The sequence below is a fragment of the Argiope bruennichi genome, chromosome 11 (genome assembly GCF_947563725.1).
Source record: "Argiope bruennichi chromosome 11, qqArgBrue1.1, whole genome shotgun sequence".
Taxonomy (NCBI): Eukaryota; Metazoa; Arthropoda; class Arachnida; order Araneae; family Araneidae; genus Argiope; species Argiope bruennichi.
The window spans coordinates 31,497,365-31,516,156 of NC_079161.1; the positions used below are offsets into that span (position 1 = coordinate 31,497,365).

The 18,792-nt window shown below is 30.6% G+C and overlaps 1 protein-coding gene and 4 non-coding genes across 5 annotated transcripts in view; 1 reads left to right on the forward strand and 4 right to left on the reverse strand.

Annotated features, from left to right (window-relative positions):
- Nucleotides 1–5,622: 5,622 nt before the first annotated feature.
- On the reverse strand, nt 5,623–5,739 carry LOC129957914 (U5 spliceosomal RNA). Its single transcript, XR_008783015.1, has one exon. It is a non-coding gene; the product is annotated as a U5 spliceosomal RNA (small nuclear RNA).
- Nucleotides 5,740–9,481: 3,742 nt separating this feature from the next.
- Nucleotides 9,482–9,692, forward strand: LOC129957845 (small nucleolar RNA U3). The gene has a single exon (XR_008782947.1). It is a non-coding gene; the product is annotated as a small nucleolar RNA U3 (small nucleolar RNA).
- Nucleotides 9,693–10,981: 1,289 nt separating this feature from the next.
- On the reverse strand, nt 10,982–11,097 carry LOC129957861 (U5 spliceosomal RNA). Its single transcript, XR_008782962.1, has one exon. It is a non-coding gene; the product is annotated as a U5 spliceosomal RNA (small nuclear RNA).
- A 1,144-nt stretch (nt 11,098–12,241) lies between these two features.
- On the reverse strand, nt 12,242–12,452 carry LOC129957846 (small nucleolar RNA U3). Its single transcript, XR_008782948.1, has one exon. It is a non-coding gene; the product is annotated as a small nucleolar RNA U3 (small nucleolar RNA).
- A 3,332-nt stretch (nt 12,453–15,784) lies between these two features.
- LOC129957058 (cytochrome P450 4C1-like) overlaps nt 15,785–18,792 on the reverse strand; it is a 35,202-nt gene continuing 32,194 nt past the window's right edge. Inside the window, exon 11 of the mRNA XM_056069194.1 lies at nt 15,785–16,686. Within this exon, the coding sequence (XP_055925169.1) occupies nt 16,526–16,686 (161 nt within the window). The 3' untranslated portion in view covers nt 15,785–16,525. The remainder of the gene's footprint in view (nt 16,687–18,792) is intronic.

Here is an 18,792-nt window from a genome sequence, read left to right on the forward strand (position 1 = left end):
GATATAGTTTTTGACACATTTTGATTTTTTTTTCTGATCTAGTTTAGACTTTCGATCTATGAAGACGTTTCTCTCCCGAGCTCCCGATAGTGTTGACCACCAATGAGCACAGCCGAACCTGCAAGCTGCCTGATCGGTCCTTTTCAGGATTAGTCTCGGAAGGGCAGAACTCTCCGACGCTGGAGAAGAACTTAAACCAAATAATGGTGGATCAAAGTGCCTCCTCTCCAAACTCAATGATACTTCGATCATGAACTTTGCCCCTGGAAATGAGATTATTTGAAATGAGCCTGGAAATGAGGCCCCCATCTGTGCAAAACTTAGAAAATGCAAAAGCAGCATCTCCATGACAAAAAAGAGAATTCTGGCCTTACAAAGCCTGATGAATGAAGATCCCTGCAATGAAAGAGCTCGTCACTTTGGGCAAAAAGTACCAAGATCAACTAAAGGACCTCCACAAATGGGTGAGTAATTTTGGAACTTGCCCTCTTGTAAATTGTATGCACCAATCCACCCCCAACTTAACTAATAAGAATAAAACTAAAAGAATTAGAACCAGGACTGAGAATGATAATGAAATAAATGTAAACAATCAAGCAATAAAGTGCTTAAAATTGATGAAAAAACTAAAACCAAAAGCCCAACTAATAATGAAGAATTTAAATTCCCACCCAAAAGATTAACTGCAAAAATAAATACCAAAACTAATGATAATGATAATGAATCAGTATCAAGTGAAAACCTCTACCAAAATTTAGAAAACCTCGAATTGGATCAGGTAAATGACAAGGCTACAGTAATAGTGCAGAGACCACCCCCAATCATGTTAAAAAGAACTGAAAACTTTCTTGGTGAACTAAAGTTCATTAACTAAAACTGCCTCCAGGTGGAGAGCAAATTAGGTGGACTGTATATCAAATTCTATGTAAATAATGATGATAAACATCGAAAACTGACCAAATTCCTCAAAATCAACAATCTAAATTACTTCATAATTACTCCCAGAGCCAGCCGCCCCATCAAAGTAGTGATTCGAAGCTTCCCTAACAATTTGCTGATCCAAACCATCAAGGAAGCCTTAGAAAACGATTGTAACTTCGAAATAGATAAAGTGTCAGAAAAAGATTACATAAATAATGCACAAGTGGAAGTTTACTTCCTAAAACAAAACATCTCAGAATTAGAAGGAATCAAATACATGTGAAATGAATTTAGACAATTGTTTAATGACCACAATATAATGAGCCTTTGTAGGCAATTAAAAAACGCAGACAATGATATAGATAAACTTTCCATTTTTCTAAAGTCTATGCCTATATTCAACAATGTTCAATTGGCTTAATTTATATACATCCTGGCTGACCTTAATTTTCTGGAATGCCAACTTGCTGAAAAATAAAATGTTCGATCTATGCACCTTTGCTGATGAGAGAAAACCTGACCTAATTTTATTGTAAGAAACACAATTAAAAACCGACTTTTCACCCTATCTATCAAATTACACATATTATAGACAAGACGGCCCTCAAAACCCCCTCTGCGGAGACACTGGTATATTTATTAAAACAACCTAAAACACGAGGAAATCTTTATCCCCAACTTAATGAATATTGAGACAACTATAATTAAACTATCACTTAAAAATAGACCACAGATTGTTATTGCTTTTATCTACATCCCATGCAACCCAGATAAACTAATTACATGCAATCTAGAAAAAATACTAAACATAAGCAATAGGTTAATTTTTTCTGAAGATATGAATGCTCATCATATAAATTGGAACTGCAAAAGAATCTAGAGCTGGAAGAATTCTAGTGAATTTCGTGAGTAATAAAAACCTATTAATATTAGCCCCACAGACACCAACCAGATTTGCCCTAATTCGACCACAACAATTGACCTTGCATTAGTCAAAAACTTTTCATACATATATGAAATAATTTTTCATACATTCCAGATCTTCCCTCAGGCCTCAACCAGTTGAACTAAAATTTAACTTTCACATCTCCCACTCACTATCAACTGGCAAAAAGTCACAACTGGCTGGCAGAACTTTAAAAACTTCCTAAATACAGATGTAAACTTAAAAACCCCAAACATTAATAACCAAGATCAACTAGAAAGCGAAGTTAACAAATTAATGACGGATATAACCCTTGTATATAACAGCAGCTCCTGACCCTTAAAATGGTATGTGGAACTATATCTACCCCCCCCCCTCCTTCAACATCAGAGAATAAAAAAAAAGAAAGGAACAGGGCCAAAAAGAAATTGGCAAAGAATTAGGGACCCCACCTCAAAAAAAAATATAATAGAGCCCAATAAAAATTTAGAAATGCTGTAATGAACTATAATTGCAGTGTCTATATGAAACAAAATGAAATCCAGAACCCTCAAGACAATTTGCTTTGGAAAGCAACCAAAAGACTCAAACAAAAAAAGAAATCCTATACCTCAATTCAGAGATCCAATCACCAAACTTCCAGTGCACACTGATGCAGAAAAAGATGAACTAATAGCAGACCATTTTGAGGAACAATTCAAACCGAACGATCTCCCAGACAAAAATATAGAAGCAACGGTTGAATAATTTCTTAAAAACTACTCGTACAAAAACCTAAATAATAATTTCACTGAAATTAAACCATCTAAAGTAGTCAAATTTATCAAAAAAATAAAAGTAATAAAACCTCCAGGAGTGACTCCATTACAAACAAAATGCTCAAAAAACTCCCAGATAAAATAATAATTAAAATAACTTACATACTAAATAAAATTTTTGAACTAAGATACTTCTCAAATTGCTGGAAAATAGCAAGAATTATCCCAGTACTAAAACCAAGAAAAGACCCGACCCTTCCAATTAATTATAGGCCAATTTCATTATTACTGACCCTAAGCAAATTAAATCAAAAAATTATCCTCACAAAATACCTAATGCATAGAAAGAGACAGGAATCGCAATCCCACAACAATTTGGTTTTACAGAAAAACTCTCCACAACACATTAACTCCTCAGAATGATAGAATATATTCATGAGGGAAGGAAAAAAAGAAAACCCAATGCCACAATATTTCTTGACATTGCCAAAGCATTCGACAAAGTTTGGATCCCCGGCCTCATGCACAAATTAATTGCATATAAATTCCCTAGAACCATAATAAAACTTATTAATTCATATTTAACAAACATACTTCACCGTAATAGTAAAACAAACAGACTCAACGAAAAGAAAACTAAGAGCAGGAGTACTCCAGTGAGGTATTTTGGCCCCAATAATATTTCTAATAATTAACTTAAATGACCTACACCAGCATAAAGGTATTAAGATAAGCCTTTATGCGGGCACAGGGAAAAAACCCAAACACAGAGGAAAAAAAACCCAACAAGCAATCATACTGTTGCAAAAATATATCTTAAATTTTGAAAAATGGCTGAACAGGTGGAAAATAAAATTAAATGTTGAAAAAACAGAAGCAGTACTCTTTTTCTTAAAAAATTAATAACTGACCTAAAATCGAAATATATGGAATCGAAATAAACTGGCAAAACGAAGTTAAATACTTCAGAATAACAATCGATAGAAACCTAAACTATAAATCACACATCGAAAAAACCAGAGAGAAATTTAATAAAGCATTTAGAATGCAATACCACTTAATCTATAGAAATTCAGGTCTTTCTCTCAACAGCAAAGTATTAATCTACCTAGCTTATCTTGGGCCAATATTAACATATGCTTACCTGGTAAGGGCCACCATAGCTAAAACCAACCTCCAAAAAAAATAATAGCCTTGGAAAACAAAACATTCAGAATGATAGCCTCAGCCAGATGGCATCACAGAAATATTGAAATAGCAGAAGCCTTGGACATCCCCCCAATTAAAGAATTTATGCTAAAATTAGTGAAATATGTTTATGACAGTATTGTAAATATATATAACCTAACCATCATTAACCTGCCGGATTATGATCTAATTAAAAAAGAAAATAAACGCAGACCCCGCTGCACCCTCACTTTGTAACCCAGTCAGCCTCATCCAATTAGATTTAATGTAATTAATCAATATTTTTTCCCTCATTACATAATGAAATAGTTAATGAATGTAAATAAAACATTAAGTAAACTGGTACATATCCTAATTCATTAAATCAATTCCAATAGTACCATAGCTCACTCCTACTAGATTTACAGATTGTGGGGTCTGCGACCCCAATGAGCTGTAGAACCCACATACAACTAGAATATAGTTTGGTAAGTGTCAACATATCCCAAAGTTTGCTTCTAATATTTTTTTTAATTTAATGTTTGTAAGGGAAGGGGTACCTCTTTTTTTAGTCTTTATTTATTATAATTAAATGAATTGCTATTTTGAGAGAAAAACAATATTCCATAGTTGGAATTACACATTTCTTAAAAAATTTGAGATTGCCTTTTATTTATTTATTTAGCTACTCTGCAACATAGAATTACTTATCGTAACATTAACATATCACATTCATTCTCTAAACTGCTTGGAGTGTTGAATTTTTATATTATTTTGTATTTATTGTTTGAAATAGAGTCTTTTCCCTCTAAATGTTTCAAATTTTATAACGTTTTATGCCAGTACTTTTTATTGTTGAAGTGATAAATTGTACCTTAATAGTGAAACCAAATTTTCGCTTCTGCTATATTAAAAAAATAATAGCAATTTCATATTTTCCACGTTAAAAAGGTATTATTGTAATACCTTTATATATATATATATATATCTAGTAAATCATAGTTAATAGGAAAAAAAAATCTTCTAACTACTTAAAAAAACAACCCTTAAGCATGTAAGCTCTTATATTTGTTCTCGAGTGAATTGTATGCAAAATGGTAATGATTGATAAATGAAAATGCTATTTTGATGTAGGTATGCTATGGTTAATTGAACATCTTACTATAAAAGGCAGACTCTTAATATTTTTGAAAACTAGCATTAATTACTCATTTATGATTTCAGTAATATTTGCATTTGTACCATATTCATTGGAATGTTGCCATAAATTTACAGTTGATTGGATTATCCAATATATATATATATATATATATATATATAATGTTTACTGAATACATTGCAAATTATATCTGCTTTCATCTGTAAAATATTATTTACAGTTGAGTTATGTTAGAATAACTTTGATAGTTCTTTCCTTTATTGAATTTAATATTCGAACTGCAGCGAATTAAAAAGAAAGAATAACATAGAAATTTCCTGTTTTTATGCAGTTTATGAACGCCAGTGGCATATCTTGACCCCCTTCCCTTTTTATCTATTAACAGCATCCAAATTCATCCAGTTATCTGCCTAACTTATTTTAATGAGTGGAAACTTGCCATCTAAAGATAATTAAGACTTAAGAGTTTTTTTAACTTTAGTTTCTAGTACTTAATAAAAGATGAATTACTTCCATTATTTAAAATTTTATGTAAATATAGTTTTGTATCTTCTAGTCTTGGGTAATACATTTGAAAAAAAAAAAAAAAAAAAAACGAAAGTGTTGGCTACTAAGAGGCGCTGCGATCGTTGGTATCGCTTTCTTTACCGATACTCTTCTATGAAAGTGCATTTCTACTCTTTTTTTATTTAATCTCACCGAAGTGAGATTCCAAAAATTAGGGAAAGTCTCATTAAGTTGTTCCTCTCCACGGTAATCTTTAGTAAAAGGCGAAAGATTAACACGATCTTGAAGAGAAGCCAGAGCACACCTGCAACGTAGGATCCTAATTCTATACAGACTTTTTTTTAATATTAAAAGTGGTACGTATTCTTCGCATTATACGAATGTGTATAGCTATAAAATATGTTTGGTCTGTCTGCCTCCGTGTGTATTGGTGAGAACCTTGTTACGTTGGAAATGAACTTTTATTGTGGATACTTATTTATTTCGGAGTGCAGAAATTCAATGCGTTGTCAGACAAGCTTATCCTTTTTAAAATTTTGCATCCAAGTTTTATCTTACAATTGAGAGCAAAAAATACCTTTGAAATTACAACCCGTTTTTGCCCTCTCACCTATAACCGATTATCGAAGATAAATATTATTGGAAGAAAGATATTGCTATAGAAATGACTGGATTTCCTATCGGACATTTAAGAGTTTCGAAAAGATGCTTTCACAAAACAGTATATAAAATCATTCATAGTAATTTATAAAAAAATAGAATTTCATACCTCGATTTTAAAAATCCAAGCCGCAATCAGCATATAATTCTACATAATTAAATGAACATTTCTTTTTTAAATTGGAACCACTCAGATCGAATTACTTCCATCTCCCGACTGCAATAGTCAGAGAGTGCGATCATCAATGGCTTCGCAGTAGCCCTAACGGAACCACATAGTATTAAACCACGTATTTAAAATATAAAAATAAATTAAAAAAATATATTTACTTAAATTTCTCAAAATAATAATAAAAAAACAGGAAATCAAACGAAATACACAAAGATTTATTGTAAATACAATCTTTGATAAACTATCTTTACATTTCACAAAAATCTACAAGTTAATAATATAATAAGAGAATAAAAATTCACTAACCTCTCAGAAAGCCAGAAACTTCTGCTCAGTATTTGAAGATGACAATAAAAATGAGAAAGTCGTGAAAGACTAGAGCTAAAGTGAAAGCCAGATATGCCTTTAATATACTTTACTGCGAATATACTTAAAGTTAAGTCTGAAAATTATGAAGAAATACAGCACCTTGAACTCTTTATTTCACGGTTCATTTGCTCACTTTTTAATTATTTGTATTGTCATATCAATAACGCTGGCCGCGATGGGCTGGTGGCAAGATCCCGGCTCCGAAACTGCAGGGTTTCAAGTTCGAAACCCGATTTCATCGATGAACCGTCGTATAAGGGACCTGGTTATGGCCGTCGAGAGATAAGGCCTAAGTGCTGCTTCATTACATCATCAGTATGGCGAGTCTCTACCGATTTGGAAATGGCGAATTCTTGCATAAATTGTTATGTGTCCATTTTAAGTGGGGGTTAATTTCCTTTTATTTTCAAAATTTGTTGGAAATTTCATTTAAAGCTCAAAGGAAATATATTAAAATCATACCGTTCCCTTTTCATTTATATTAAAAATGCTACCTAAATAGAAATACAAACTTACGTTGAACTTTACCAAACATAGCTGTTTTTTTTTATTATCTGTCTTTAATATTCCATCGTTTAAGGAAAAGGGAGTATTTTTCATCTTTTAAAGGAAAAAATTATGGTAAAAGTATGTCTTTAGAATATAAACTGCAATTCTATGCATTTAAGTAATTTTGCCATTTTCTTGAGGAGGAAAGATATTGTAAAAAACTAAACTAAATACTGTCATAAAAAATTTGTTTTATTTTAGTATAAAGTTGATTTCAATTGTATTTTTCTTGAGAGAATATTTACAAATATAATAAACATTTTTAAAATATTGATGATTAAGTGTCAAAATCAAATAAAAGACCAAGATCTTGAAGAAAAATAACATAAGTGTTTGCTTGCATTGTGCCCCTAAGATACTTAACAAAACATATCACACAGTTCACAAATTATAAGATCATGACATCCTTGCAAACTCTATCCCTCTGCATGTCAAATGTTATGCCTTAAAATAATGTATAAGTGAAAAATTTTGCCGCATAATTTTAACTAACTTCAAAATATCAGTGAGAGATTTTAGATTTTCTCATTGATTTTACAACAGGCAACATTCTAAATTATTTCTAATGCCAACATTCTTTTTTTCCTCACGAACACAAGGACAACAGTGACAATCAGTTGATATCTTTTTACTAACCTCTTTAAAATATAAAATAAATTTAAAAAATATATTTACTTAAATTTCTCAAAATAAAAGTAATAATAAAAAAAGGGAAATCAGACGAAATACACAAAGATTTATTGTAAATATAATCTTTGATGAACTATCTTTACATTTCACAAAAATCTACAGGTTAATAATATAATAAGAGAATAAAAATTCACTAACCTTTCAGAAAGCCAGAAACTGCTGCTCAGTATTTGAAGATGGCAATAAAAAAGACCTGAAAGACTAGAGCTAAAGTGAAAGCCAGATATGCCTGGTCTATCACTTAAGCTAGACCATTGGGACAACATTTCTTTCAGCAGCATATAACATGCAAAATAGAATATGTAATCACAAGTATCTCCTGTATAAAAGAAAAATTTACATGAAAGCTGTACTGAAATTTCTTACAAAACAGACATGTTTTCTACGTATGAAATGATGTATGTGGGTAGAATATACAATAATCAGATTATTATGACATGAATCCTAAATTTTACTTGAAAGAAAACTATTGAAACCAAGGACAATCTCTTAAACCATGGGGAATTTTAATTCCTTTATTGTAACTTTAAAATCTACACTAAGTAACCAAAATTGAAATTTTTATAGATACAATTTGTAATATTAAAAAAAAAAAAAATATTTGGATTATGAAGTGTTTGATTTTGTTTTTTGTTTTGCAGTTTGCTTCCTACACTGTTTATTTTTTTTTTCTTTACTGTAATTATTTAAAAATATATCTGTAGATGACCATAGTAATATTTTGAGCATAATTTATATTATATTTTTTTATTATTATTAGTTTTAAAAAAAATTAAGCTAGGATCTAGAGAAAGCGAGGAGAAGCAAACGAAAATAAATTATTTTTCCAGGGTTTACATATACTAATTTTTAAAAAAATGTTGAATGAACTGGCATTTACATTAATAATAAATAATATTTCTTTGTAGGCATAGTATTTTTAATTAGCTAAAATTCCTTTCCTTTTTTTTTTTTTGTATTTAAAAGCGTGTATCAACCAGCAGTGGAAGTCAACTTTAGTGTGCTGATTTCATTTCTTACATGCATGAAATAGTAAAATAAATAAATAAAATATAAGAAGCCAACTCGAAAACAGGTGGGTTTCTTGGAGCTAGCCAAGCGTCATCCATTGAAAAAACGGTGGCGCTGCGTTACGTTACAAGACAAGGATCTCTATCGGTAGAATTATCGGAACGCTGAGAGAAGAGCATGTTTATATTCCTCAATAAAAAGCATTGAGAAGCAGACGAATGAGATTCATATTCATAATACATTCAAAATAAATGTAATATTAGTCTTATTGTCCAAATCAAGAAACATTTGTGAAAGCGATTTTATAATTTCTTTCGAAATCTGGCTATTGTGTCACCATAGCTCCATAGGGTAGAAATATGCTACTGCATAAATATTTATGTCGTACGTTCTCTTTTCCTATTTAAAAAAGCTTTTAATTTATTTTTATTCTATTTATAAAAACAACGTTTCTTTCATCTGCAACACTTCCTAAAGTAAAAAGAAAAAAAAAAATTCATACCATTGTAAATAATCAATGCACACCAATTTCACTACCACTTTAAAAATAGGAGATGGTTGCTATAAGAAATTTCGCTATTCCGGCTTAGGTTAAGATCATACTTCATAGGATCATTTCTATAGTATGATTAGAGGTTCACTCACCGAACCTCGCAGAAAACCCAACCACGATGATGTGAGATGGGGTTTCTTCCTGAGCGTGAAAGTGGCTCGTTGGTGCTTTTCGGAGTGCCGACTAGCCGTTGATGATCGCACTCTTTAGCCATTGCGGCTGGGAGATGGAAGAAATTCGATCTGAGTGGTTCCTTATGTAATAAAAGAAGATGTGCAAAATTTATATATCTAAGTATGGTTCCTCACATACGAGCTCTATAATGTTTTCGATGTTAAGTAGATATGGCGTACGACTTCGTGTAGAGGTACTTCCGGAAATTCGTTACTTTTGTGATTGCTGCAGCGTTACTGTTAAGGGGACAGGGTACTCTTAACACACATTAGGGAATTATTTAGTCAGTGTTCTAAATTTTTTTTTTTTTTTATGCATATGTTTTGAGATACAAATACGTCAAGTTTCTTTAAAAAACATTTTAAAGCGAAATATTTCAGGCGTTTTAATTTTCTTTTCTTATTATCCGATGTAAATTTATTCAGAACGAAATTACGTATGATTTTGTAATTCCGATTGAATGATAATTTTTTTAGAAATATTTTTACGCACACTTACTGAATTTTCATAGGAATTTTATGTTTTTCTGAACTAAAATTGACTTTTAACGAGCTAAAAGAAAACTCGTAACGTAAAATGCATACCCCATTTACTTTTAATGTCAAAAATTCAGAACGAAAACATGGAACATTTCGAAGATATTTAAATCTGCTTACAACATCATTTTGAGAAAAGTCATCAAGATGTATTTTTTTTTTCCTTCTTAACCTTTTAAATATTTATTTTATTGAACAATACATTTTATAATACTATTTTAGTTGAATATAAACATACATTTTGGTAAAGAAACGATAAAAATAAAATTTTTCGTTTCGTCCATTTTTGCTTATTTCAAAGTCTACTGTCCTCTTAAATACATTTTATGGATTCCGACAAGAAATCAAATGTATCTATAATTTATATTTACGAGAAAATTTATATATTTATAAATTATTTTTAATATATTATATTAAAATATATTATAAAATTTATAAATTACGAGAAAACGTAAGGGAATGCAAGCAATAGAAATTGAACAATTAAGAAAATGTAAATTTTTGCATGGATTCAAAACACAGTCTTGGAAAGACTTTTAATCGCGATTTAGAGGAGTCTTGAATAATGAAGAGTCTCATTTAAACGGCAACACTTTTTTCAAAAATAAAGCCTATATTTTTTCTACTTTCCTCTTTATTTTACCTAATGTAAAACAAAGGTGTGTTTTGCAGTGAAATATAAAAATTCCAAAGCGTAACGAAAGAAATAAGCTTTCTCCCTGGGCGCAAGATTATCGCTTAAGATGCCACTAGGCGTCGCGGCGATCGCTTGAAGCAGTTAAAATGGCCGATACAGCTGCAATTTGCAAGTTTCTACTTTTTGTAAAATAATCCCACCGAAGTGGGATTCCAAAAATTGGATGAGGCTCTTTAAATTGTTCCTCTCCACGGTAATCTTTAGTAAAAGGCGAAAGATTAGCACGATATTGAAGAGAAACCTGAGCATACCAAAAGGCTGTTTTCCAAATTCTATATACACTTGTAAATAATTTTAAAAGTGGTGCGTGTTCTTCACTTGGAATGGGTGTGTAGCTTCATCCTTAAAACCTCTTTGTGTTTAAAATAAAGTTTTGTGGATATTTATCTTTTTGCGGGATGGTGGGTTTATAATCAATGCGTTAACAGATCAGTGAATTCTTTTTAAAGCTTCCCATTAAAATTGTCTTAAAGTTAAGAGCAGAAAATGAATATTTACGAAGTCAAATCTTACTTCACCTCAAATCAATTACCAATAGATCCTAATGCAATAAAAGCAAGCTGCTATCATATAAATTATAGATACATTTGATTTCTTGTCGGAATCCATAAAATGTATTTAAGAGGACAGTAGACTTTGAAATAAGCAAAAATGGACGAAACGAAAAATTTTATTTTTATCGTTTCTTTACCAAAATGTATGTTTATATTCAACTAAAATAGTATTATAAAATGTATTGTTCAATAAAATAAATATTTAAAAGGTTAAGAAGGAAAAAAAAAATACATCTTGATGACTTTTCTCAAAATGATGTTGTAAGCAGATTTAAATATCTTCGAAATGTTCCATGTTTTCGTTCTGAATTTTTGACATTAAAAGTAAATGGGGTATGCATTTTACGTTACGAGTTTTCTTTTAGCTCGTTAAAAGTCAATTTTAGTTCAGAAAAACATAAAATTCCTATGAAAATTCAGTAAGTGTGCGTAAAAATATTTCTAAAAAAATTATCATTTAATCGGAATTACAAAATCATACGTAATTTCGTTCTGAATAAATTTACATCGGATAATAAGAAAAGAAAATTAAAACGCCTGAAATATTTCGCTTTAAAATGTTTTTTAAAGAAACTTGACGTATTTGTATCTCAAAACATATGCATAAAAAAAAAAAAAATTTAGAACACTGACTAAATAATTCCCTAATGTGTGTTAAGAGTACCCTGTCCCCTTAACAGTAACGCTGCAGCAATCACAAAAGTAACGAATTTCCGGAAGTACCTCTACACGAAGTCGTACGCCATATCTACTTAACATCAAAAACATTATAGAGCTCGTATGTGAGGAACCATACTTAGATATATAAATTTTGCACATCTTCTTTTATTACATAAGGAACCACTCAGATCGAATTTCTTCCATCTCCCAGCCGCAATGGCTAAAGAGTGCGATCATCAACGGCTAGTCGGCACTCCGAAAAGCACCAACGAGCCACTTTCACGCTCAGGAAGAAACCCCATCTCACATCATCGTGGTTGGGTTTTCTGCGAGGTTCGGTGAGTGAACCTCTAATCATACTATAGAAATGATCCTATGAAGTATGATCTTAACCTAAGCCGGAATAGCGAAATTTCTTATAGCAACCATCTCCTATTTTAAAAGTGGTAGAGAAACAAATGCAAATGAATTCATTACGAGGATATCAATTTGTTGACAAAGTTTAAACACAAAACATTTTTCAATAGATAAAAGGATGGAACAAAACAAAAGAACACTATTTATGCTGTATTATATTTCTATCCTATGCAGTGAAGACAACAAGGTTTCCAAAGTAATATATTTCTATCCTATGCAGTGAAGACAACAAGGTTTCCAAAGTAATATATTTCTATCCTATGGAGTGAAAACAGGAGATAACGAGATTTCCAATATAATATATTTTTATCAAATGCAGTGGTTTCCAAAGAAATCTTCAAATTGTCAAATGTTTCTTGATTTGTACAATTTTGGTTATTAGTAGTTTAAATGTAGTATGGGTTTTATGCCACTACTTCTCAATGCTATTGACTGAAAAATATAAGCATTTGCTCTTCTTTCTGCGTTTTCATTTTTTCCGATAGAGGGATCCTTACTGATGTATCAGAGCGCCACCGTTTTTCTCTCCCTGCTAACTGGATTGCTTCAAGAAATTAATCCATATTTATGATGTTTTTTTAATATGCTATTTAATTACGAATTCCATGCAAGATATGCAATCAACAGTCTCAAATTTAATACTGAACATTCAATGTGTGCTGTATGTTCAATATTGAGTGTATGCATTCGAGATTTAACATGCCAATGAAAAATGCTCACTCAAGTCTATATGACAATTTTCTATTTAGTCCAGTTTTAACATTATTATAGTTAAACAACATCACATTTCTGGTACTTTTTTTTTTTTTTTCATTTTGTTGGAAATGCAGCAATGGAGATGTCAGAAACACCGCTTTACAAAATTTGCCTAAAAAGTGCATGGCATAGTGAAAGCAGGAACTTGGAAATCGTGCTCTATAACTCCCGAGTAAAATCTTGGCGAATTGTTGGCATATACGAATTTGCAAATCCAAAGATTTCTGATATTTTATAGCTCGTTGGCTGATCCCCCTGAATCATAACAGATTCAGATTTCAGGAAAAATATGACTTATTTTAGAAAATAGAAAGAAGAAAATTATTTCAACATTACTTAAATTAATTAATGAATTGGCATTTCTTGGCAAAAGAAGTCATTCGTCGGTAGTGGCTGTGGTTCGCTCGCGTTTGAAATAATTCCATTCGACTCCATTTCTTAATTTTAATATCTTTTGAAACTCTAAGGAACTGAGAATTCTCACAGTTCACAATTCTCTTCAAACTATTCTTAATGCACTTTCGTTTGTGAATTTGTCCTTGTCATCTCTAAGAAATCTACATTTTTTTTTTTTTTTGGTTTTGAATGGGACAGTGGCGCTACAGCTACTGCTTTAATCTATTGTTCTCAGCTGATTTCACTAGGATTCGCTTATTCACTGATATGTTTAAAAAAAAATACATACTATTGTTGTAGAATGTGTGAAACAGACTTCTGATATACATGGTCACTTCCTTTTTAAAAGATATCTGGGGAAAAGGTACCGTTAATAAATTATATTGTATGCCAAGTGTTTATATTTTATAAAAATTATATTTCCCTGAGAAAATAAGAAGTGCTTTTTTTTTTTTGAAATGATAATTAATTTAGCTTTTGCAAACGTTATGGCAACACGTTGATAAAAGCTAATTTTTTCCCATGCAGGCGTCACGTGCTTGAATTTTTAATCCTATTTTAATTTTATATAAAATAAATTGTAAAATATGCTTAAAATATTTCCTTATTAATTTATTAAAAATAGAATTTAATTTCTTTGCTAAAGATTGGTATCGTTAAAAAGATAATTTTTTGAATTTTAAGGTTATATAAAGATTATTTTCCTACTCTTATTTTTCAGATGTTATAGAGGAAAAATATCAAAATTTCGTTTAATTATCAATTAAATAAAAGTTGAAAAAAAATTCGCACCAAGGAACACATTTCCACTTTCCAAAGTATATGGTATCGGAACATTTGCGCTCGGTAAATCATTCGCTACCCCTGTTGCTGTCATAGGTTTACTGGGATTTAGACCTTTGGCAAGAAGACTTGGCGCGGGTGACGGTTTTTAGTTTTCCATAGCTGCATTTCCGGTCGGGCTTATTGGCAATAATGGAGATAATTTTTGTAAAAATTTTATTTGATCTTTCATTTATGAGATCTTGTACATACATTTATCTTATTCATATATCTTGCAATAAATGATAATTAATTCTATTATTAATAGAAAAGTAAGACTGTTTTTATCAGAAAAATAAATAGCGGAATTAAATGCATTAAAAAAGAAGTAAGATATAAGAGAATCTATAGCTGTTTTATTTACTAATATTTGAACAATCTCATATTTCTGAATGAATTTTCTTCAAAATCGCTATTATCTTTACTCATAAAAGGGAAAAAATGTATGTGTATGTATATATATTACAATAGTTCACTTAGCAATTTTATGTTTTTAATCTCAATAGTACTCATGTTTTATGTCATAAAGTAAAATTGTCTTAACATTTATTGAAATTAGATTCGTAATAGAAAAGAAATTTTAGTAAAAAAAAAAAAAATGTACATAAATGGATTAATTTGAACATAGGATTCTGCCAATTATCTGCCAGTTTTATATTATAGATTTCAAGAATTCTTTTGCCTTTTTCTTTCAATACATTAATTTGGAAAAACCTACTTTTGTTTATTTCAACTCCCTTTTTTGTTAAATATTCTTTTAAAAAATATTTTAAATCATGTAAATTCTATTTACAAAATCAATTCTGCTTTTATGCAAAGAAATGTCTTATATCTGATAAATAATTATGTTTTACAAAAAAAGATAAAGAAAATAGATGTCTAAAGAGAACATTTTCAATGCGAAATTTGAATACTATATCTTGGATAGAATAGGATATCTAATACACAGGGAATTGAATTTTTAGGCTACGACAAGACATAAGTTTTGACTTCGAATTCAGGTTTTAGTGATACAACTATATCAATTAACAACAACAACAACAAAAAGTCTAATGTAATTGGCCAGTAAATAGAATGATTAGGGCGTTCCACATCATTTTATAGATTTTGTTTCCTTCGTAATTACATTTATTGGTTAAAAAAAAATTAGTTTGATATTGCTTACTTTAATAGGAATATTTTCGATATAGTAGAAATAAGGGAAGTTTGTCATATTTGAATCGCCAAAATAGTTTTTAATGAAATCTGACAGAAAAATAATTTCAATAAAGGAAAAACAGTAAATTTTTTGTAGTTTATTTACTTTTAAAAATGTAATAAACACTCTGAGAAATACGCTTTAATGTAGAAAAAAATATAGAAAATATAGAAAAAAATGTAGAAAAACCAAGTATATATGCACCAAGTTTGAACAAACGATCTACCCTGTAGAGCGGGTATATATGCATCAAGTTTGAACAAACGATCTACCCTGTAGAGCACCAAGGAGTATACTTTTCTTAAACTCATTGTTACAGATTTATTTTAGGTCACGGTGGTTTGGATTTTGTTAACATTATTAAGTCAGGAGCAAAGCTGTACGGATTATGTTGAGAGTAAATTTTTATTACCAATAAAAATTACTTTAAAAAATATGCACAATTGCACATACTTGCCTTAATGAAATTTTCTTTGTATTATTTCAAGAAAACCAAATGTATTTAATCTTTTGAATTCATTTGTTCATTATTTTCTTTTAGATAATAATGAACAAATGAAATTTTAATATTTCTCCATGAAAATTTATGTATCTGATGGCTATAAAAATATGAAAATATGACATTTATAATAAACTAAATTTAACAGTTTTTGGAGAGATAGTTATCTATTGCAATATCAATCTAAAAGCTAATTCAAGAGTCATGGCTTGATCTGTGTGCTATGAAATCTCAGTTCAACAAATAATCATAGAATCATTCGATGTCTCCAGTTGATGTCACGATATCGAAGTGCCTAGATAAGCTTGAAATAAATTTATCTGTAGAATTCAGAGAGCAAATTATTTTCAGAAATAATCACGTCTCCTTTCGTTATCATGATCTCGGAAATAATTTCAGCCTGATTGGTTCTGCTGGTCTCAGTATGAATTCCACTTTTATGTGGATTTTATCTCTGGGATCCAGAGATTTTACTCTGAAATGCCGAAGAATGTTGCTAATGATAACTTTTTCTTCTAACATTGCGAATCTTTGACCTGGAAAAAGAAAAGAATAGTATCAGAAATATTATATATATATATATATATATATATATATATATATATATATATATATATATATATATACAGGGTGTTTATAAAGTCCCGAACCCATTTTGATGTTTAATAACTCATAAAATAATAAAGATATAAACAAACTTATGGCATTTATTGATGGAATAACTCACATATTTTCCTTTTCAGGTTTGAATATTTTTACTTTTGTAAATATTGTCTGCGCGTGTGGTTAATTTCAGATAATTTCATTTTCCAGTCTAAATATCTGTACTTTTCTAAATATTGTCTGCTTATTAATTGCATTTTTCTCTCTTTTGTTTTTGGCAACTATTGCAATGTTATGTTTACTTTTGATGTGTTTGTTCTATCTAGTACTTTTGTATGTGATGTTTTATTCGAGCGGATATTAAGGAGAATGCATACACCACAAGAGAAAGCACAGATTTTATGATGGTTCACAGAAATGAAATCGATAGTGCAAGCACAGAGAAATTTCAGAAGAATTTACCAAAAAGATCCTCCATCCAAAAACAGCATCTTGCGGTGGAAAAAGAATTTTCTAGAAATTGGAAGTATCGAAGATAAGAAACGTTCCAGACGTCCTTGCACAAGTGATTTTGATGTTGAGCGTGTCAGAGAGACATTTTTACACAATCCTAGAATATCCGTAAGATCAGCGGCAACAGAATTGGATATGCCAATTTCGACGGTGTACAAGGTTATTAAGAAAAAATTAAGACTGCATGCATACAAAGTTCGAATTGTTCAAGTTTTGGAACCGAATGATAGGCCTAGGAGGATGGCCTTTGCAACAGATATGCTAAGAAGGATAGAAGATGCTGCTGATTTTCTGAAGAGCATAATGTTCTCCGATGAAGCATCCTTTCATGTTTCTGGCATTGTTAATCGCCATAATGTGAGCAAATGGCTCTGTGGATGCCGACATGCTTGTCGCTACCTGGCGTGAAATTGACTATCGACTTGATATTCTCCGTGCGACGAAGTGGACACACGTGGAAGTTCATTGACAAGGGTCATGAAACTTTTTGTGTCTATTTAACTATTTATGTTATTAATTTAAATCTATCTTTATTATTTTAAGAGTTATTAAATGGGTCCAGGACTTTATAAACACCCTGTATATATATATATATATATATATATATATATATATATATATATATATATATATATATATATATATATATATCATAATTTTTGTGAGAGTCGTGGCCGAAGACAGGGAAGACACTTTGAATTTTTAACTTCGTTTTATTTCATCCCAGGAAGCATGATTTATGTCTGTTCACAGCGCGGCACAAAAGCAGAAGAGTGTAAAAGAAGGAAAAATTTTTTTACAATGCTCATATACACTGAGATTTTGATAGGGATTTCTCTACACGTGTCGACCCAGGCAAGGGAATCATAGGGATCTTATTGAGGAATTTGTTTAGGTCAGTAATTTTTTATCCCTTCACTCGGAGCGTGGGAACCGCTGACGAAAGCATTTTTTACACAGCTTTCGGTTGCATTAATAAAATAGAAAAAGTGGAATGAGATCAGGAAATACGAAAATATTTTAGAATGAAGTTAGCATGTGCTGAATTGAGCTAAAAATTAGGAAATTAATTAAGTTTAAATTAGATTTTAATATATATAAAACATATTGTTAAGCAGTTTCGTGGCCGAAGAGAGAGAAGACACTTTGAATTTTTACACTTCGCTTTTATTCCATCCTGGGAGGCATAACTTATGCACAAGAAGCGATGATGAACTGACGTCCGTTCACAAGAGCGAAATATTTATCCCAAGTGAGATCTTTATAGGAAATTCTTTACACGTGTCGATTTAGGTAAGTGGCATTTAGGTATCTTTTAAAAGAATTCGCTTAGCTTGACAGATTTTTATCCCTTCACTTGGAGCGTGTGTAAGTGCGGATTGAAGCTGTTTTACACAGCTTGTGTAGTATTAATTAAATAAAAAAAGGTATAATTGGATTAGAAATAAGAGAACATTTTAGAATTAAGTTAATATGGGTTTAAATTAAGATAAAACTAGGAAATTAATTACGATTTAATTTAGATA